This window comes from Salvelinus sp. IW2-2015, unplaced genomic scaffold (assembly GCF_002910315.2).
Source record: "Salvelinus sp. IW2-2015 unplaced genomic scaffold, ASM291031v2 Un_scaffold1641, whole genome shotgun sequence".
Taxonomy (NCBI): Eukaryota; Metazoa; Chordata; class Actinopteri; order Salmoniformes; family Salmonidae; genus Salvelinus; species Salvelinus sp. IW2-2015.
In genome coordinates, this window is record NW_019943055.1 from 86,038 (window position 1) to 105,259 (window position 19,222).

General features: G+C 41.8%; 1 protein-coding gene across 1 annotated transcript in view; it reads left to right on the forward strand.

The window, feature by feature from the left end:
• LOC112071557 (forkhead box protein N3-like) overlaps nt 1–14,712 on the forward strand; it is a 69,949-nt gene extending 55,237 nt beyond the window's left edge. Inside the window, exons 4-5 of the mRNA XM_024139004.2 lie at nt 6,146–6,254; nt 8,465–14,712. Coding sequence (XP_023994772.2) covers nt 6,146–6,254; nt 8,465–8,960 — 605 coding nt within the window. The 3' untranslated portion in view covers nt 8,961–14,712. The remainder of the gene's footprint in view (nt 1–6,145; nt 6,255–8,464) is intronic.
• Nucleotides 14,713–19,222: the final 4,510 nt, after the last annotated feature.

Below are 19,222 nucleotides of genomic sequence, written 5' to 3' on the forward strand. Positions count from 1 at the left end.
CAGACCATTTCAAGTGTGGTTCAGAACGATACGATCAAGGCGTAATACGTCAAAGGTTGTATTTTTTAGTAATGCAATAGTAATATAGGACCTAGACTTAATCAGTTCATTGGTTGTAATACAGAGAGGTTAGAAAAAGTATCTCAGATCCTCTATGAAGCTGTGGAGGGATTCAAATTGTGGATTTAAAAGAAAACATGAACATCATCGTACAATGACACCTTTGTTACTAAGCCCTGGATTTCTAACCCTTTGATATTATTGTTGGATTTGATTTTAAATAAGCAACATTTCGAAGGCCATACACTTATATCCAAACTGGTTCTCTAGCAGATTAGTAAGGTCTCACCCCATGTTCAAGAACGGCCTTTTTCCCTTTATTCAGATTACAACTTCTCACTTCCGGTTATTTGATAATCAAATCATTTCTAAAATAAAGCTATTTTAAAAAACAAGTCATAGAAAGTTGGTTGCAGTTTCGGTTTAATCCACTAGAAAAGTGTCACGATTGCTGTGGTCGTGGAAATTACATGACCAAGGTGCATCATGGTGAGCRTACATTTCTTTTATTTATAAATGTCGCCAACAAAACAAAGAACAAGGAAACGACCGTGAAGCTTACTTAGGCTATTGTGCCCCTRACAAAGACAACTACCCACAATTACAAAAKGAAAAAAGGCTGCCTAAGTAGGATTCCCAATCAGAGACAATTATAGACAGCTGTCCCTGATTGAGAACCATACCCGGCCAAAACATAGAAACAAAGAACATAGAGTTTCCCACCCGATTCACACTCTGACCAACCAAACATAGAGAATAAAAAGATCTCTACGGTCAGGGCGTGACAAAAAGACAGAACAAATAATACAACAAATATTGTTGTTATTCTCAAATATAGTAATTGATTRAAAACACATACTTTTTGATAAATAAAAAAAGTTATAATCTTTGTAAATTATATCCTAAATAGGTCTAGCAGAGTTGTCACACATGCAGCTAACTAAAATATATGGCAATGTCTGCTCTACCCAAAAGTACAACCAACTAATTGCAGCACAATACAAATAGTCTGGGTAGCCATTTGATTAGCTGTTCAGGASTCTTATGGCCTGGTGGTAGAAGCTGTTAAGAAGCCTTTTGGACCTAGACTTGGTGCTCCGGTACAGCTTGCTGTGCGGTAGCAGAGAGAACAGTCAGTAACTATTGGTGACTGGAGTCTTGGACAATTTTTAGGGCCTTCCTCTGACACCACCTGGTATAGAAGTCAGGGATGGTTTTCAGACACCTTGACGTTTGTAACTTTACAGGTTTATTCTAAAATTGATTATTTAAAAAAGAATGGGAGAAACTCCCYAAATACAGGTGTGCCAAGCTTGTAGCTTCATACCCAAGAAAACTTGAGGCTGAATCGCTGCCAAAGGTTCTTTAACAAAGTACTGAGTAAAGGGTCTGAATACTTATGTAAATGTGCTATTTCCATATTACATTTTTTATACATTTGCAAACATTTCTAAAAACCTGTTATTGCTTTGTCATGACGTGGTATTGTGTGTAATTTGATGAGGGGGGGAAACTATTTAATCAATTTTAGAACAAGGCTGTAACATAAGAAATTTGGAAAAAGTAAAGCGGTCTGAATACTCTCCGAGCACTGTGTATATGTACAGATTTACAAGAAAATATATGGGTGGAGCATCTGTGATGAGCTGGAGCGTAACTGGAGCGTATGTGATGAGCTGAGCTGAGCAGCCAGCCTCAAGTAACTGGAACGTCTGTGTGAAGATGAACTGAGCTCAGCGGCCAGCCTCGAATAACTGGAGCGTCTGTGATAGATGAACTAAGAGCTCAAGTAGCTCAGCCTCAAGTAACTGAGCTCCAGCAGCCAGGCCTCGAATAACTGGAGCGTCTGTGATGAGATGAACTGAGCTCAGCAGCCAGCCTCGAATAACTGGAGCGTCTGTGATGAGAAGAACTGAGCTCAGCGCGACAGCCTCGAATAACTGAGCGTCTGTGATGAATGAACTGAGCTCACAGCCAGCCTCAAATAACTGGAGCGTCTGTGATGATCTTCTCTTTCTAAATATATCTGTCTCTCTATCCTCTCTTTTCTAATATCTCTGTCTCTTCTATCTTCCTTTCTAAATATTCTGTCTCTCTATCTTCTCTTTCTAAATATCTCTGTCTCTCTATCCTTCTTCTAAATATCTCTGTCTCTCTATCCTCTCTTTCTAAATATCTCTGTCTCTCTATCCTCTCTTTCTAATATCTCTGTTCTCTATCCTCTCTTTCTAAATATCTCTGTCTCTCTTATCTCTATCTTCATATCCTGCTCTAATATCCTGTCTCTCTATCTTCTCTTTCTAAAATATCTCTGTCTCTCTATCTCTCTCTTTCTAAAATATCTCTCTGTCTCTCTATCCTCTCTTTCTAAATATCTCTGTCTCATCTTTAATCTATTTCTTTCTCTGTAAAACTTTCTTCTTAGTAAGTTATGCAGACAACAAGCTCTTGCAGTCTCACTGTAGAATTTGATGTTTCTCCAAATGTCAAAATTCAAAGTGTTTTGACACCCTGGGTTGGCTCCTGCTCAGCACAGTTCTGGTTCTCAAAACGTCAAATTTAGAAGGGTAAGGGTTAAGGTTTTGATAGGGTTAAAAACATGAAGTTATATGCACTCATTCTGGATGTTTAGGTAAGGGTTAAGGTTTGGGATAGGGTAAAACATTTTTTTTTTTTAAGTATCCACCATTGGGATTGAACATGTAACCTTCTGATCCAGTGTCATGGGATTCAGCATCCCACTCCCATCCACAACACCTTTACAAAACTGAAGCCTACTTGATGGTAAATGGCTCACTGTTGCCCCTAGTGGCCGGTTTTGAATGCATTTCCCGAAGTACATAGATGTCCAAAAGTCACTCTTGAGCGATCTCCTGAGACAGAGCATAACAGAACATTGTCCTAGCCATACATAGAAAACACACACGCACAATCCCCCTCTCCCACACACGCACACAATTCCCCTCCCCACACACACACAATCCCCCCTCCCCACACACAATCCCCACATCCCACACACACCAAATCCCCCCTCCCACACACACAATCCCCCCTCCCCACACACACAATCCCCCCCCTCCCACACACAATCCCCCACACACACAAATCCCCCCCCCCACACACACAATCCCCCCCCCCACCACAAATCCCCCCCACCACAACCACAATCCCCCCCTCCCCTCCCACACAGCACAATCCCCCCCCCTCCAGACACAATCCCCCACCACACACACGATCCCCCCTCCCCACACACACAATCCCCCCCCCTCCACGACACAATCCCCCACCACACACACAATCCCCCCCTCCCCACACACACAATCCCCCCCCCCCCAACACATCCCCCACCACACACAACCCCCACCACCACCCACAAATCCCCCCTCCCACACACAACCCCCCCTCCCCCCACACATTCCCCCCTCCCACACAACTCACCCCCCGTCCCCCACACCACACCCCCCCCCCCTCCTCCAGACACAATCCCTATTGCTAGTCTGTTCAACCTCTCTTTCAATATCGTCCGAGATTCCTAAAGATTGGAAAGCTGTCGCGGTCATCCCCCTCTTCAAAGGGGGATGACGCTCTAGACCCAAAGTGTTACAGACCTATATTCATCTGCCCTGCCTTTCTAAAGTCTTTGAAAGCCAAGTTAACAAACAAGATCACTGACCATTTCGAATTCCATCGTACCTTCTCCGCTGTGCAATCCGGTTTCCGAGCTGATCACGGTGCACCTCAGCCACGCTCAAGGTACAAAATTATATCATAACGCCATCGATAAAAGACAGTACCTTGCAGCCGTCTTCATCGATCTGGCCAAGGCTTTTGACTCTGTCAATCACCGTATTCTTATCGCAGGCTCAACAGCCTTGGTTTCTCAAATGACTGCCTTGCCTGGTTACCAACTACTTCTCAGATAGAGTTGTGTGTGTCAAATCGGAGGGCTGTTGTCCGGACCTCTGGCAGTCTCTATGGGGTACCACAGTTCCAATTCTTGGGCCGATTCTTTTCTCTGTATATATCAATGATGACTTAGAATATGTTGGCAACTACAAAACTAGGTCTGGTTAGACTGTAAACTCTCCTTCCAGACTCATATTAGTATCTCCAATCCGAAATTAAATCTAGAATCGTCTTCCTATTTGCAACAAGCCTTCTTCACTCATGCTGCCGAACATACCCTCGTAAAACTGACTATCCTACCGATCCTCGACTTTGGCGATGTCATTTACAAAATAGCCTCAAACACTCTACTCAGCAACTGGATGCAGTCTATCACAGTGCCATCCGTCTGTCACCAAAAGCCCCATATACCACCCACCACTGCGACTGTATGCTCTCATTGGCTGCCCTCGCTACAATATTGTCGCCAGACAAGCCATCTATAAAGTCTTTGCTAGATAAAGTTCCACCTTATCTCAGCTCACTGGTCACAATAATAACACACCCACCTGTAAAGCAGCGCTCCAGCAGGTATATCTCACTGGTCACCCAGAGCCAACCACCTACTTTGGCCGCCTATCCTCCCAGTTCTCTGCTGCTAATGACTAGGAACGAATTGCAAAAATCGCTGAAGTTGGGACTTATATCTCCTTCACATACTTTAAAATCACTATCTGAGCCAGCTTACCGATTGCTGCAGCTCATCTGTAAACAGCCATCCAACTACCAACTACCCTACCTCATCCTCATTTTTATTAACTTTTTTGGCTCTTTGCACACCAGTAATTTCTACTTGACATCATCAATCCGCACATCTATCACTCCTAGTGTTAATTTGCTAAATGTAATTACTTCGCTACAATTGCCTATTTATGGCCTACCTCCTACTCCAATTTGCACATACTAGTATATAGACTTTTCTATTGTGTTATTGACTGTACTTTTTTGTTTATCCCCATGTGTAACTCTGTGTTGTTGTTTGTGTCAATGCTTTATCTTGGCCAGGTCGCAGTTGTAAATGAGAAACTTGTTCTCAACTGGCCTACCTGGTTAATAAAGGTGAAATAATATTATTTTTTTAATAAAATCCCCACAACCATCCAAACAAAACACAATCCCACCCACACACACACCCCCATCCCACAAACACAACCCCCCACACACACAACCCCATCCCCTCCCCACACGCAACAATCCCCAAACACACACACACTCAAGTATAGCTACATCCAAATATCAACAGACTGTGTGCGTTAACATCAACGCAATGCTGAGACCTGTGAGCCTGTTAACCCCAGCCATTGGGCGGCTTTTAGCCTAGTGGTTAGAGCGTTGGGCCTCTGAGCAAGGAAGTTAACCCACTGTTCCACGGGCGCCAAAGACGTGGATGTCGATTAAGGCATTCCCCTGCACCTCTGATTCAGAGGGGTTGGGTGAAATGCGGAAGACATATTTCAGTTGAAAGCATTCAGTTTACAACTGACTAGGTATCCCTCTTTCCCCTTTCCCCTTTCCCCTTTCCCCTTTGATGGGATGGTTTGAGCCGTCCAGCAGACGTTGTTCATTTAATGATTCTCTAGCGGGCTTAACTAATTTAGGACAGTTGCTCGCTTAATTTAGCCTCTTCTCTCCCATCAATACCGCTCTGCTGGACTATTCACAGAACCAATGAATAGTCAGTGAACTGATCCCAGGTCTTTCTGAGGTGTATAGGCTACCTTATGATTCTGGCTTCTTACTCATTATTTCCCTACAGTGAATTCAGGGATTAGCCCAGACCAGTCAATCCAACACCTTCGCCATTTACGACAATGATGCTATGTGTTTACGACAATTTTGCTATGTGCTATGTGGAACTTAACAATTAAACAACTTTTTGTTGTACGTGTGTGTTCTGTGTATAGATGTATGCATGTGTGTGTGTGTGTGTGTGTGTGTGTGTGTGTATATGTGTGTGTGTGTGTGTTCGGAGAAGGAGGTGTTTCTGTACCCTTGAGTTCCATGCATACAGGGACCTTTCAAATGTTTGCATCCTTTTTTGTGTGTGTGTGTGTTTTCTTGTGCACACTAGTGTCTGTTGGTGTGTATTTGTTGGTGTGTATCTCTATGTAAATCCTTGTGTCTTCTCCTCTCTCTGTAGTTTCTCAAGGYGTGATCCAAAATGGGGCCTGCGTCAGGAGCCATTGTCTGTTTCCTGTCATCCGACCCCTACCCATTAGCCCCGTGGGCAGAAGGCCCACTGCGATAAGGTCAGTGAGCATGTCGATCAAATGTTGGGTTATGACGTATGGCTGCACCTGGAGTACACACACACTCACCCCCCCCCACCTTCCCAAAAGTATTTAACAACCGTTTACCATTCACATAATCACACATTAATTTGTTTAATATTTTTATACTCCAACTGAAACCACCACACAAAGGTATTTGGTATTTTATTCTGTTTAGTACAGTACTACATGTTGAGTTCAGTCTTACACTGCATCAAAAATGGCACCCTTTTCCCTATGGGCCCTGGACAAAAGTAGTGCACTATATAGGGAATATGGTGCTATTTTTAAGTCACACAACCAGGTGTGTTTCTACAGCCATCACACTGGTTTATTCCTGTGAAGAGCCTGGTGATTCAGAGAAGTTTTAGGAACAGGCCTGGACATGCTTATCCATCATGGGAGCATGAGAGCATGAAAGGACACACACACACACACACACACACACACACACACACACACAGAGGCATGCGCATACACACGGAGGCACACACATACACACATGGATGCACACACACACACATGCACACAACGTCATGAATTAAACATCCCCACTGGCAGGGCAGCAGCTCATATAAGGTATGCATGGAATATTTCATCATTTAGAGGATGGTATGTCCTTCCTATGAGATATTAATGCTGCCAGACTGTCCTGCTAAAGGAAAATGAGGTCCAGTCCGAGCGAGGGGTGTGCTGTGGTGTGGACGGACAGAGGGAGTACTTTCATTTATTTATTGCGCGATGCTCTGATCAGCTTTTATGGTATATCAACTGTACTATTGTAATGACACAGTAACTATACAGAAATACACTATAGATACGAAAGTATGTGGACACCCCTTCAAATTAGTGGGTCCGGCTATTTCAGCCACACATGTTGCTGACAGGCGTATACAATTGAGCATACAGACATGCCATCTCAATAGACTAATATTGGCAGTACAATGGCCTTACTGAAGAGCTCAGTGACTTTCAACGTGGCACAGTCATAGGATTCCACCTCTCCAACAAGTCAGTCTGTCAAATTTCTGCCCTGCGAGAGCTGCCCCGGTCAACTGTAAGTGTTGTTATTGTGAAATGGAAACATCTAGGAGCAACAACGKCTCAGCCGCAAAGTGGTAGGCCACAGAAGCTCACAGAACGGGACCACCGAGTGCTGAAGCGTGTAAAATGTGTCTGTCCTTGGTTGCAACACTCACTACCGAGTTCCAAAGTGCCYCTGGAAGCCACGTCAGCACAAGAACTGTGCGTCGGGAGCTTCATGAAATGGGTTTCCATGGTCAAGCAGCCACACACAAGCCTAAGATCACCATGTCCAATGCCAAGCGTCGGCTGGAGTGGCGTAAAGCTCGCCGCCATTGGACTTTGGAGCAGTGGAAACGCGTTGTCTGGAGTGATGATTCATGCTTCACCATCTGGCAGTCTGACAGACAAATCTGGGTTCAGTCGATGCCAAGAGAACGCTACCTGCCCCAATGCATAGGGCCAACTGTAAAGTTTGGTGGAGGAGGAATAATGGTCTGGGGCTGTTTTTTATATTTCGGGCTAGGCCCCTTAGTTCCAGTTTTGGGAAATCTTAACACTACAGCATACAATGACATTCTAGACGATTCTGTGCTTCCAACTTTGTGGCAACAGCTTGGGGAAGGACCTTTCCTGTTTCAGCATGCCAATGCCCCCATGCACAAAGAGAGGTCCCTAAAGAAATGGTTTGTTGAGATCGGGGTGGAAGAACTTGACTGGCCTGCACAGAGCCCTGACCTCAACCCCATCTGTCACATCTACTCCTGCTCCTGCTTAGGGCAAAATAAGTCTAACATTTTTAAGTGGAAAATACAAACTTTAGAAGCCTTTTTAACCCTGAATACAGAACAAGTTAGGATTTTCCTCTGCGAAGGAAAATTATCTGCAACAACAGAGTGATCAAATTTAGATAGTATAGATGTATACCCCCTGGACCAGACGCTAGTTTATCGCAGGGCCTTACCCCCAATCTACAGTATCTCTTTAATGTTTCTGAGTGCCAAGCAGAGACGCATCGGGTCCAATTTGTACAGTCTTCGGTATGACTCGGCCTGAGATTGAACTCCCAACCTTCCAATCTCAGTGCAGACACTAACCAAGAATGTAGTCTGTTTACATTAAGATTAACTATAGCCTTCCTATCTCTCCTGTGTGTCTTTCTCCAGGTCAGCTCTGGGGGACTACCTGACCCCCTGTGACTACCCCTCCCACCCTCCCAGCGACGACCTCCAGGAGGACCACAACTACAGCAATGCCAAATCCCCCAGCATGCCCTGCTCTTCCCAGGGGCCCTCCGTGTCCGACGAAGACGATGACATCATTGCAGTGGAGGTGGGAGTCCACCGAGGGGTCAAATCCGAACCTAAAGAAGTCCCACTGGACTCTGCCTCCGTCTCCTTCCTATCCCAGCATGCCCGGCGACGGGGACTGCCCTGGACCAAAAACCGCCTGCGGGCCCTGGGTGACACGCTGCCGCTGAAGAAGCGCCGCTCGGCAGCATCCGCGGAGAAGCCGCCGTTGGAGAGCGATGATGAGGAGATGAAGGAGGCGGCTGGGTCGTTGCTCCACCTGGCAGGCGTCAGGGCTTGCCTCAACAACATCACAAACCGAGCCAAGGCTGCTCAGAAAGAGAAGGAGCAGAAAGAGGCCCTCAGAAACTAACTAATGCCAGGCCATAGAGAGGCCTACACATCAGGCCTGTATACCTGGCCTAYACACCTGGCCAGCACACCTGGCCTACACACCTGGCCWRCACACCTGGCCWRCACACCTGGCCWRCACACATATCSCCATGGCCTAGAAAGTAATAGCTGAGACACGCCACAAAGACCAACGGCTAAAAGCAGCGGGTTGGCGTGGTGTGTTGCAAGGTGTGTTAGCAATCACCTGCTGGGTGTTGACAAATGGTGGAGATTCAACGTAGAAACGTTGTGAAATGAACAGAAAAGGACGGCAGATATTCTGGTCAGAGTAGATAGGAAGGACACCAGCTGCTTCTAACCATTGGTGGTGTGTTGTGTCTCAGATGCCTGATTCCCACTATAGACCCAAACTAAAGCCTATACTGKGCTGGCTCTGAACATTTATTTTCAGATTRTCCTTTCCAGCATGGTTCCAGCAGCAACTATGGTGGATGAGGGTAACCAGGCCAGGAAGCTCCAGTACATCTYGGCTTGGCTCAGCTCAACTTTGGCTTCCATAGTGTGAACAGGGTATATGGACAGGCCTGAGCACAGAGGCCTTCAGTAGGACTACACGCCAGGTCTACACACTGACCTATCAACCACCAACGGGCCAAGACATAGAACTCTATTCAAGCATTAGTCTCAATAGACATTACTTCATCTATCTATCTCTCTCTAGATTTCTCTAGCTCTCTTTCTCTCCTCCAGGGGCATTAGGAGAATCCTACTTATTTGTGGCAATATCAAAAATCTCTGTTTTCCTATACGTTTCCTATATGTTTCAACGCTAACTCTGATGGGTAATTGATTCTYATGTGTCTCTGTTGATGTTTTTATGTTGTGTAAAGGGGATGCAAGCCATAGAAAAATATGTTTTGTCACTAATTAGGGAAAAACATAGTAGAAAATGTAATGTTTGAAGAGAATAGCTGACCGTTTTGTGTAATCTGTAAGTGTCAGAGGTTACGTCTGTGAATCTGTAGCAAATGTCCAGTAATGTAAGCAAGGAAGTTGAGCCAATAATACTTACAGTTTTAAAACTGTTAAAACTTGCTGCTGACACATCCTACGCCCATGAGCACAAAATGTAAGACTGTGCCAAAGACAAGCGACCAGGTTGCCTGATGTAGCCAATCTGCGTACAAAGACAAATATAAAGGCATAGCAACGTCATATATGGTCATGTATGGCTCAGTTGGTAGAGCATGGCCCTTGCACCACCAGGGTTGTGGATTCAATACCCGCAAAAATTGTATTCACACACGACTGTAAGTCGCTTTGGATAAAAGCATCTGCTCAATGGYTATTATTACATCAGAAGATCTTCAGAGAAGAGACAGGAGAATACCGTAAATGTCTAAACAATTGTAAAAATCTGTTCTTAGAAAATCATGCATGCACTTAATTGACATTAATTACAGCAATTTCTATTACCAATAGTAAAGACATCATGGAGAACGGGGCACGATTCCTTTAAGAGCACTTTTTAATATTTAAGGATAATTGGAACTTTACTGTTACAATGTTTTTGTTGTCATGGTGATGACTTAGTGCCAGGTCAGAGGTAATATATCTCCTCCATCTTGTGCTTGTTGCTCAWCTGCATCTGAAATGGCACCCTATTCCCTTTATAGTGCACTACTTTGTCCAGAGCGTCATGGGCTCTAGCCAAAAGTAGTGCACTATATAGGGAATAGGGTGCCATTTCAGACACATGTTTCACTTAGACTATGTCCCTCAAACTCTTCCAGTGTTTCTCTTCTATTAAAAAAGTGAATGTCAGTTTAAATATACCCCATGTTACGACACCTGCCTATCATTTAACAGACTCACAAAACCATTTACATAAATTGTGGATTTGTTGTCGTTTTATCTCTGTTTGAAATGTTTCCCATTCTTGCTCTACCTACTCTCATAAAAGTATAAGCAATTTGTCCAGTCTGGACAACTGTAAAAAGGTTAGAAAATATTTTATTTTTCCTTTCTTAATTGAAGCAATTTGACCTGCAGGACTTTCTCAGTTATATTGCATGGGTGCTTGTAAATAAGATACAAAAGTAAATCATTTTTTATTCAAAGATCATGTAATATAAACAATGTATTTAGCATGAAGCATGACTTATTTTCATATAAACTTAGATCCTACAAGAGAAAACAAAGTTTTTGCAGACARTTCTTATACCCTCAATTTTGTTTAATTTCATTTAGATTATTTTTTGTAGTAAATGAATATTGTATTTCTTCAGATGAGCAGGTTAATAAAGACACATCTTCTCCAGGGAGAAATGTTATGGGGAAATCACTCTGCAATTATGAGGCCCTTCTACTCCGGGCTTTAGGTATAACAGACCTGGGTTTAAATACTGTTTGAAAGCTTTCAAATACTTTGAACGACCTTGTGTGCCAGATGGGCGGGGTTTGTACTTTGGGATTTTTCTATTTGTTCCATTGAGGCAAGCTCTATCAAGCACAGCCCAAGTATTTTAAATGATGTCAAATACTGTAGTGTTTAAACCCATGTCTGTTAGGTATGAGGCTAGATTGAAAAGCCTCTAGTATGGTTTTCAGTCTCATGCCTCTTAAAAGATAAATATGTCAATGTTCTAGTGTTTTTCAGACGTTATCAATAGTGTGTGTTTGTGTGTGTGTGTGTGTGAGTGTTTGTGTGTGTCCAACAACCATACACCCTTTAACATTGTGCCTGTTCTCAAGGCTTTGTGTTCCGATGTCTTTGATTGACATGATTTTATATTGAACAGCACATATTTCTTTATTTATCACAGTATTTTCTCATTTTGTGAATATGTTACTATTGGGTCCTAGTTTTCTCCTGGCAGAAACCTCAGTGTAAACTGACGGAGTAGAAGGAACTGTTTAACATGGAATTTAGAATTCATCAGAATGTTCTGAACAAGTTCCACTGTTCTAATTGGCTCCCTAGCCTACACCAGATTAGCATAGGCAAACATTTTGTTCAAAGTTATGTCAGATACAATATATTAATGTATGACTCAATTGAGCCTGTTTTTATGGATTATTTACTTTGGTAAAATGACAGTACAAAGGAAAAGTATTATATAATGAGCGATGTTTAAACCCTGCCAATTGTTTAAGTTGAGTGATTCAGTACATTTAGCCCTGCCGTAGAAGATTAGCGTAAGCTATAATGAGAATACATTAAAGCCTTAGTCAGTTCATGCTCTGGTATGTTGGTATATACATGCATACATTTACATTTGACCTTTATTTAACTAGGCAAGTCAGTTAAGAACAAATTCTTATTTACAATGACTGCYTACCTAGAASAACAGATTTTTACCTTGTCAGCTTGGGGATTCGATCCAGCAACCGTTCAATTACTGACCCAAAGCTCTAACCACTAGGCTACCTGCCACCCAATACTGTTCATACATACATACATACATACATACATACTGTACATACATACATACTGTACTTACATACTGTACATACATACATTGGAGTGAGAATTAACATTTTTCTGGTACAAACTGCAGAGGTAATAGGGTTTGGACTGAGGTTATGTGCAGAGTAGAGTCAGAGTAGTGTCAGAGAGGTCCAGAGAGTGTCAGAGTAGAGTCAGAGTAGAGTCAGAGAGGTCCAGAGAGAGTCAGAGTAGAGTCAGAGAGGTCCAGAGAGTGTCAGAGTAGAGTCAGAGTAGAGTCAGAGAGGTCCAGAGAGAGTCAGAGTAGAGTCAGAGTAGAGTCAGAGAGGTCCAGAGAGAGTCAGAGTAGAGTCAGAGAGGTCCAGAGAGTGTCAGAGTAGAGTCAGAGAGGTCCAGAGAGTGTCAGAGTAGAGTCAGATAGAGCCAGAGTTGGCTACAGTAGTGGTTTAGAGGAATGACAGAGAGTGACTACGGTAGTGGTTTAGAGGAGAATGACAGAGAGTGACTACGGTAGTGGTTTAGAGGAATGACAGAGAGTGACTACGGTAGTGGTTTAGAGGAATGACAGAGAGTGACTGTGACAGCTAGACATGGAGACAGACAAGCAAATGTTCTGAGTTCCATTGAGTTCCATTGTCATAGTATTCTATCAGCTGTGATAGAGAACAATGACATTCTATACAATTCAATGTGCTTCATCAATGTTTACATGAAGAAGAAAAAGCTACCTGGTTGTGTCTGAAATGGCTCTATATTCCCCATATATAGTGCACTTCTTTTGATGAGAGCCCTGGTCAAAAGTAGTGCACTATATAGGAAATCGGGTGCCATTTCAGACGCACACTTACTGTCCCTGTATACCTCGCTGCCATCTCCACTTCCTGTCCTGACTGTGTTGGRGTGTTCTTGCGTTACAAGTCAAGCCCTCTGTGTTATGGTGACTAATGTGTTGTMGAGTTTGCCCTGGCATGTCAACGACAACGTGTTGCTTTAGTAACCACCTTCTCATCCGGTGACTCACACAGTGGATGCGCCCCAAATTGCACCCTATTCCCTATATACACTGAGTGTACCAAACATTAGGAACACCTCCCTGATATTGACTTGCACCCCCCACCCCCTCAGAACAGCTTCAATTCGTCGGGGCATTGGACTCTACAGAGTGTTGAAAGTGTTCCACAGGGATGCTGGCCCATGTTGACTCCAATGCTTCCCACAGTTGTGTCGAGTTGGCTGGATGTCCTTTAGGTGGTGGACCATTCTTGATACACACTGGAAACTGTTGAGCATGAAAAACCCAGCAGCATTACAGTTCTTGACACAAACCAGTGCGCCTGGCACCTACTACCATACCCCGTTCAAAGGCAATTAAATATTTTGTCTAGCCAATTCACCCTCTGAATGKCACACATACACAATCCATGYCTCAATWGTCTCAAGGCTCAACAATCCTTCTTTAACCTGCCTCCTCCCCTTCATCTACACTGATTGAAGTGGATTTAACAAGTGACATCGATAAGGGATCATAGCTTTCACCTGGATCCACCTGGTCAGTTTAAATCACGGAGAGATCAGGTGTTCTTAATGTTTTGTACACACAGTGTAGTGGACTACTTTTGATCAGGGCCCATAGGGCTCAGKTGGAATTTGGGACACATCCAGTGACATGCAGGGAAGGAAGGTGAACTCATGGCCCTATAATGTTCTACTTTACAAATACAACGATACCTGGAACTAGGACTGACTAATTGAATGACATGGAAAATATTAGAAGAAAAGGCTTCACTGCCTTGAATTAGAAACCAATGTTTTAACTAAAAACCTGCCAAACTTAATCATGCTCAATATAAGGTGCGCCTCCCAAATGACAACCTACTCCATATCTAGCGCACTACGTTTGTCAGAAGTGCCATTTTGGACTCACACAAGGCCTGCCATTTTCATTTTCTCTGACAATACGTTACAATACTGCCATGTTGGTGACTATTTGAGAAGTGTCAGAACGCCATCAGATAGAGATGTCAAATGTAAAACTATTTATCTATGAGATGACAATGTAATACAGCGTAGCTACACCTGGCTGTTTGATTTTCAAATCAATGTTTGATTCTTTCCTTGTTGTGCAATAATATTGCCAAAKACTGATTTCAAACTATTTCATCCATTCATTCATTCATGTAAATATCATATTGTCCAATAACTGTGGCAAAAATAAGTATCAATGTTGTTTTTTTCCTTTCCGTTTTTCTAAAACCTACAATAATGTTTGTGATGTAATGTCTTCCAGTTGCAATAAATGAGAAATACAAGTTGCAAAAGATGACCTGAACTCGACTCTTGTGCTCGAAAGAAACCACGTATTAAGCATGTTATCAACATGTATTAACCATGTTATTGATCTCTACCCTAATCAGCCCACATGTTATAGAAGTGCATCAAAAAAAGYTGACTATGATTGTGCTATTGTAACGCTCGTCGTAATCCTCCTCGTCTGAGGAGGAGCAAGGATCGGACCAAAGCGCAGCGTGGTTTGAATACATACTTTAATTATTTAAACGAAGACGAAAAACACTTGACAAAATACAAAACAATAAACGACGTGAACAAACGAACGAAAACAGTACCGTGTGGCGAACAAACACAGACAAAGCAACAATCACCCACAAACAAACAGTGAAAACAGTCAACCTTAATATGGTTCCCAATCAGAGACAATGACAAACACCTGCCTCTGATTGAGAACCATATTAGGCCAAACAATAAACCCAACATAGAAACACATAACATAGTATGCCCACCCAGCTCACGTCCTGACCAACTAAACAAGACTGAACAAAGGAAATAAGGTCAGGAACGTGACAGYTATGTGTTTGTCCCACCTACCTACCTTAAGATGAATGCACAAACAGCACAAGTCGCTCTGGATAAATGACTAAAATGTCAACGGAAAAGCAAACACTTGAAAGCTCAGTTGACTGAACTCACCTTTGAACTCTTCACATACTAAGTAAATTGATCAATAGGTTATTGAGGCCAGTGCCTGTCATTGACTCACACAGAGTGTTTCCTGGTAGTCTTAAACAAATCTACTTTGAAACAAAAGTATACACCTCACACACATGGTTGATTTCTTCAAACCAAGCTGMTTACCTATTGCAGATTCAGTCTTCCCAGCCTGGTGCAGGTCTACAATTTTGTTTCTGGTGTCCTTTGACAGMTCTTTGGTCTTGGCCATAGTGGAGTTTGGAGTGTAACTGTTTGAGGTTGTGGACAGGTGTCTTTTATACTGATAACAAGTTCAAACAGGTGCCATAACCTTTCACGAGCCTCTACCCCGGATCCGGAGCACCCCCCAACCCCCCACACACTAATTAGCATACCTAGCATAGCTTCAAAAGTAAGATAGTAGCATCTAAATATCATTAAATCACAAGTCCAAGACACCAGATGAAAGATACACATCTTGTGATAAAGCCACCATTTCAGATTTTTAAAATGTTTTACAGGGAAGACAAAATATGTAAATCTATTAGCTAAACACGTTTAGCAAAATACACCACTATTCTAACTCCATCAGTTCTTACTCCTTCAGGTGCTATCACCAATTCGGCTCAACTAAGATATTGTATCCACTAACCAAGAAAAAACCTCTTCAGATGACAGTCTGATAACATATTCATGTATAGGATAGTTTTTGTTAGAAAAAGTGCATATTTCAGGTAGAAATCACAGTTTTACAATTGCACCCCATCACAAATCGACTTAGAATTACAGATAGAGCAACGTGTATGACCAATTTACTCATCATAAAACATTTCATAAAAATAGACAAGCATAGCAATGGAAAAGACCCAGTTCTTGTGATTTCAGACCATATTTTCAGATTTTCTAAGCGTTTTTCAGCGAAAACACAATAAATCGATAAGTTAGCATACCACATGAACAAACGTTACCAGAGCATCGATTCCAGCCAAAGAGCGCTATAACGTAATCACCGCCCAAATATATTAATTTTTTCACTAACCTTCCTCAGAATTCTTCCGATGACACTCCTGTAACATCAATTTTACAATATACATATACAGTTTGTTCGAAAAGGTGCATATTTAGCCATACAAAACCGTGGTTACACAATAAAAATACTAGGAAATCAAGCCTTCAATATGTCTGACGTCATCTATCAGAGTGATCTAGTTTAATTGAAAGCTAATCATATACTTGACTAAAAATACAGGGTTGACAGCAATCGAAAGACAAAATAGTTCTTAATGCAACCGCGGATTTACATTTTAAAATTATCCTTACTTTTCAATACAGGGTTGGCCAAGTGAAGCTATACCAAACAAAATGGCGAATTATGCGTTTAAAATATTTCGACAGAAACACGGTTTATCATATTAAATATTGCTTTACTTGAGCTGTTCTTCCATCATATTCTTGGGCAATGTATCCTTTCTATGTTATAAACGTCTTTTGGTCGATAGATGTCCTCTGTCCTTCGAAATGTCCACACCAACGACCGACTCCCTAAAACGTGTTTCAAACTTTCAAACGCACAACAAGAATTCCTCAAAATCGCACTAAACGGATATAAATTGAGATAAAACGGCTTCAAATTAACTACATTATGATGTTTTTAACAACTATAACGACTGAAAACATGACCGGAGAAATATTGCTGGTTAGAAAACGATTTGGAACGAGGCAGGTCCGATGGCCTTCACGCTTGAGGCGCACGTTGAGAAAGAGGGGTCTCTGTACATTTTTGTCATTTATAATGGCTGTGAACGTCCCATCGACTTCATTGAAAACGTGATGACGTACCGAACACCCAGAGGAAGACGTAGGCAGTGTCGGTTCCTTCATAGCATTCACTGTGGCCTTATAAACAGACCCCAGATCAGAGGTAAAAATTTCTGAAATCTGAACCCTGTCATGAAAAGTGCTGTAGAAATTGTTCTGTACCACTCAGAGACAAAATTCCAACTTCTATAGAATAGAAGGTGTTTTCTATCCAATAATAACAATAATATGCATATTGTACGATCAAGAATTTAGCACGGAGCAGTTTAATTTGGAGACACAAATATGCTAATGCGGAACAGCACCCCCTATAGTTGCAAGAAGTTAATACAGGTAACGAGTGAAGGACAGAGGAGCCTCTTAAAGAGGAAGTTACAGGTCTGTGAGAGCCAGAAATCTTGCTTGTTTGTAGGTGACAAATACTTATTTTCCACCATAATTTGCAAATAAATTCATAAAAAATCCTACAATGTGATTTTCTGATTTTTTTCCCCCTCATTTTGTCTGTCATAGTTGAAGTGTACCTATGATGAAAATTACAGGCCTCTCTCATCTTTTTAAGTGGGAGAACTTGCACAATTGGTGGCTGACTAAATACTTTTTTGCCCCACTGTATAACTAAACCGTTTGACAGGGAAACACCGGATTTTCGGCAGGTTTTTAAAATAATGTTTATTAATGATGAAATTAAGAAAAATATGAATAACATTCCACCCCTTGAGGCTACTAGGTCATTTGACTGCAGGAAAGGCTACTCACAAGCCACTGCCTCCCAGCACAGCATAGCTCAGACATGGCTCAGCATAGCTCAGCACAGCACAGATCATGAAAGCTGTGATCCCTTATTGATGTCACTTGTTAAATCCACTWCAATCACTGTAGATGACGGGGAGGAGACAGGTAAAGCAGGATTTTTAAGCCTTGAGACAATTGAGACATGGATTGTGTATKTGTGCCATTTAGAGGGTGAATGATCAAGACAAAAGATTGAAGTGCCTTTAAACGGGGTATGCTGCTGGGTTTTTCCCACTCAACAGTTTCCCGTGTGTATCAAGAATGGTYCACCATCCAAAGAACATCCAGCCAACTTGACACAACTGTGGGAAGCATTGGAGTCAACATGGTCCGGCATACCTGTGGGCCAGCATCCCTGTGGAACACTTTCGACATCTTGTAGAGTTCATGCCCCGACGAAATTTAGACTTGGGGTTGCAACTCAATATTAGGAAGGTGTTCCTAATGTTTGGTATAGGCAGTTTATGTACAGTATATGAAAAGAAAAATCCACAAATATGAAGTATCCTTTCCGCTGAAATGGATTAAATAAATGTATACATGGTAGCCTACACAGAAACAACTGAAGAGTTGATTTCTAAAACGCTATATCCACCATGATTTCACATTTGTGCTTGCACACCAGAAATGATTGCTTATGGCCTCCATGTGTGTGTCAAATATTACTGTTCTGATGTTTTATTCATACATTTTAGATGTGTAGGAATATGTTTTTTTCTAAATGCTATATATATATATATATATTAAATGCTATATATATATTAAATGCTATATATATATATATATATTAAATGCTATATATATATTAAATGCTATATATATATATATATATTAAATGCTATATATATATCTTTTTTTGCTGGAATGGAATGTTTGTATGCTATATATTTTACTGGGATATTTGGTTGTCGTTTTGGATAATGACTAAAATGGAAACTGGAAATGTTTTACACACAGATCTCATTTTACTGTATTGAATTATTATTAGTAAAAAATATATATATTGATGTCACAAATGTATCATTTGTACATTTCTTTATAAAATGTTTTGTTATTTGTTACATTTGACTGTGTAAAGCCAAGCAGTACTATTCATTTCTCTGAGAGTGAGGTGGATATATAGCATTTTGCAAACAAAAAACATGATTATTTGTCTCTCTGAAATGAAACCATGAAATTATAGATTCTAAACAAATACATGCCTGTCATTGAACAACCCCGTGCCATGAATAGAT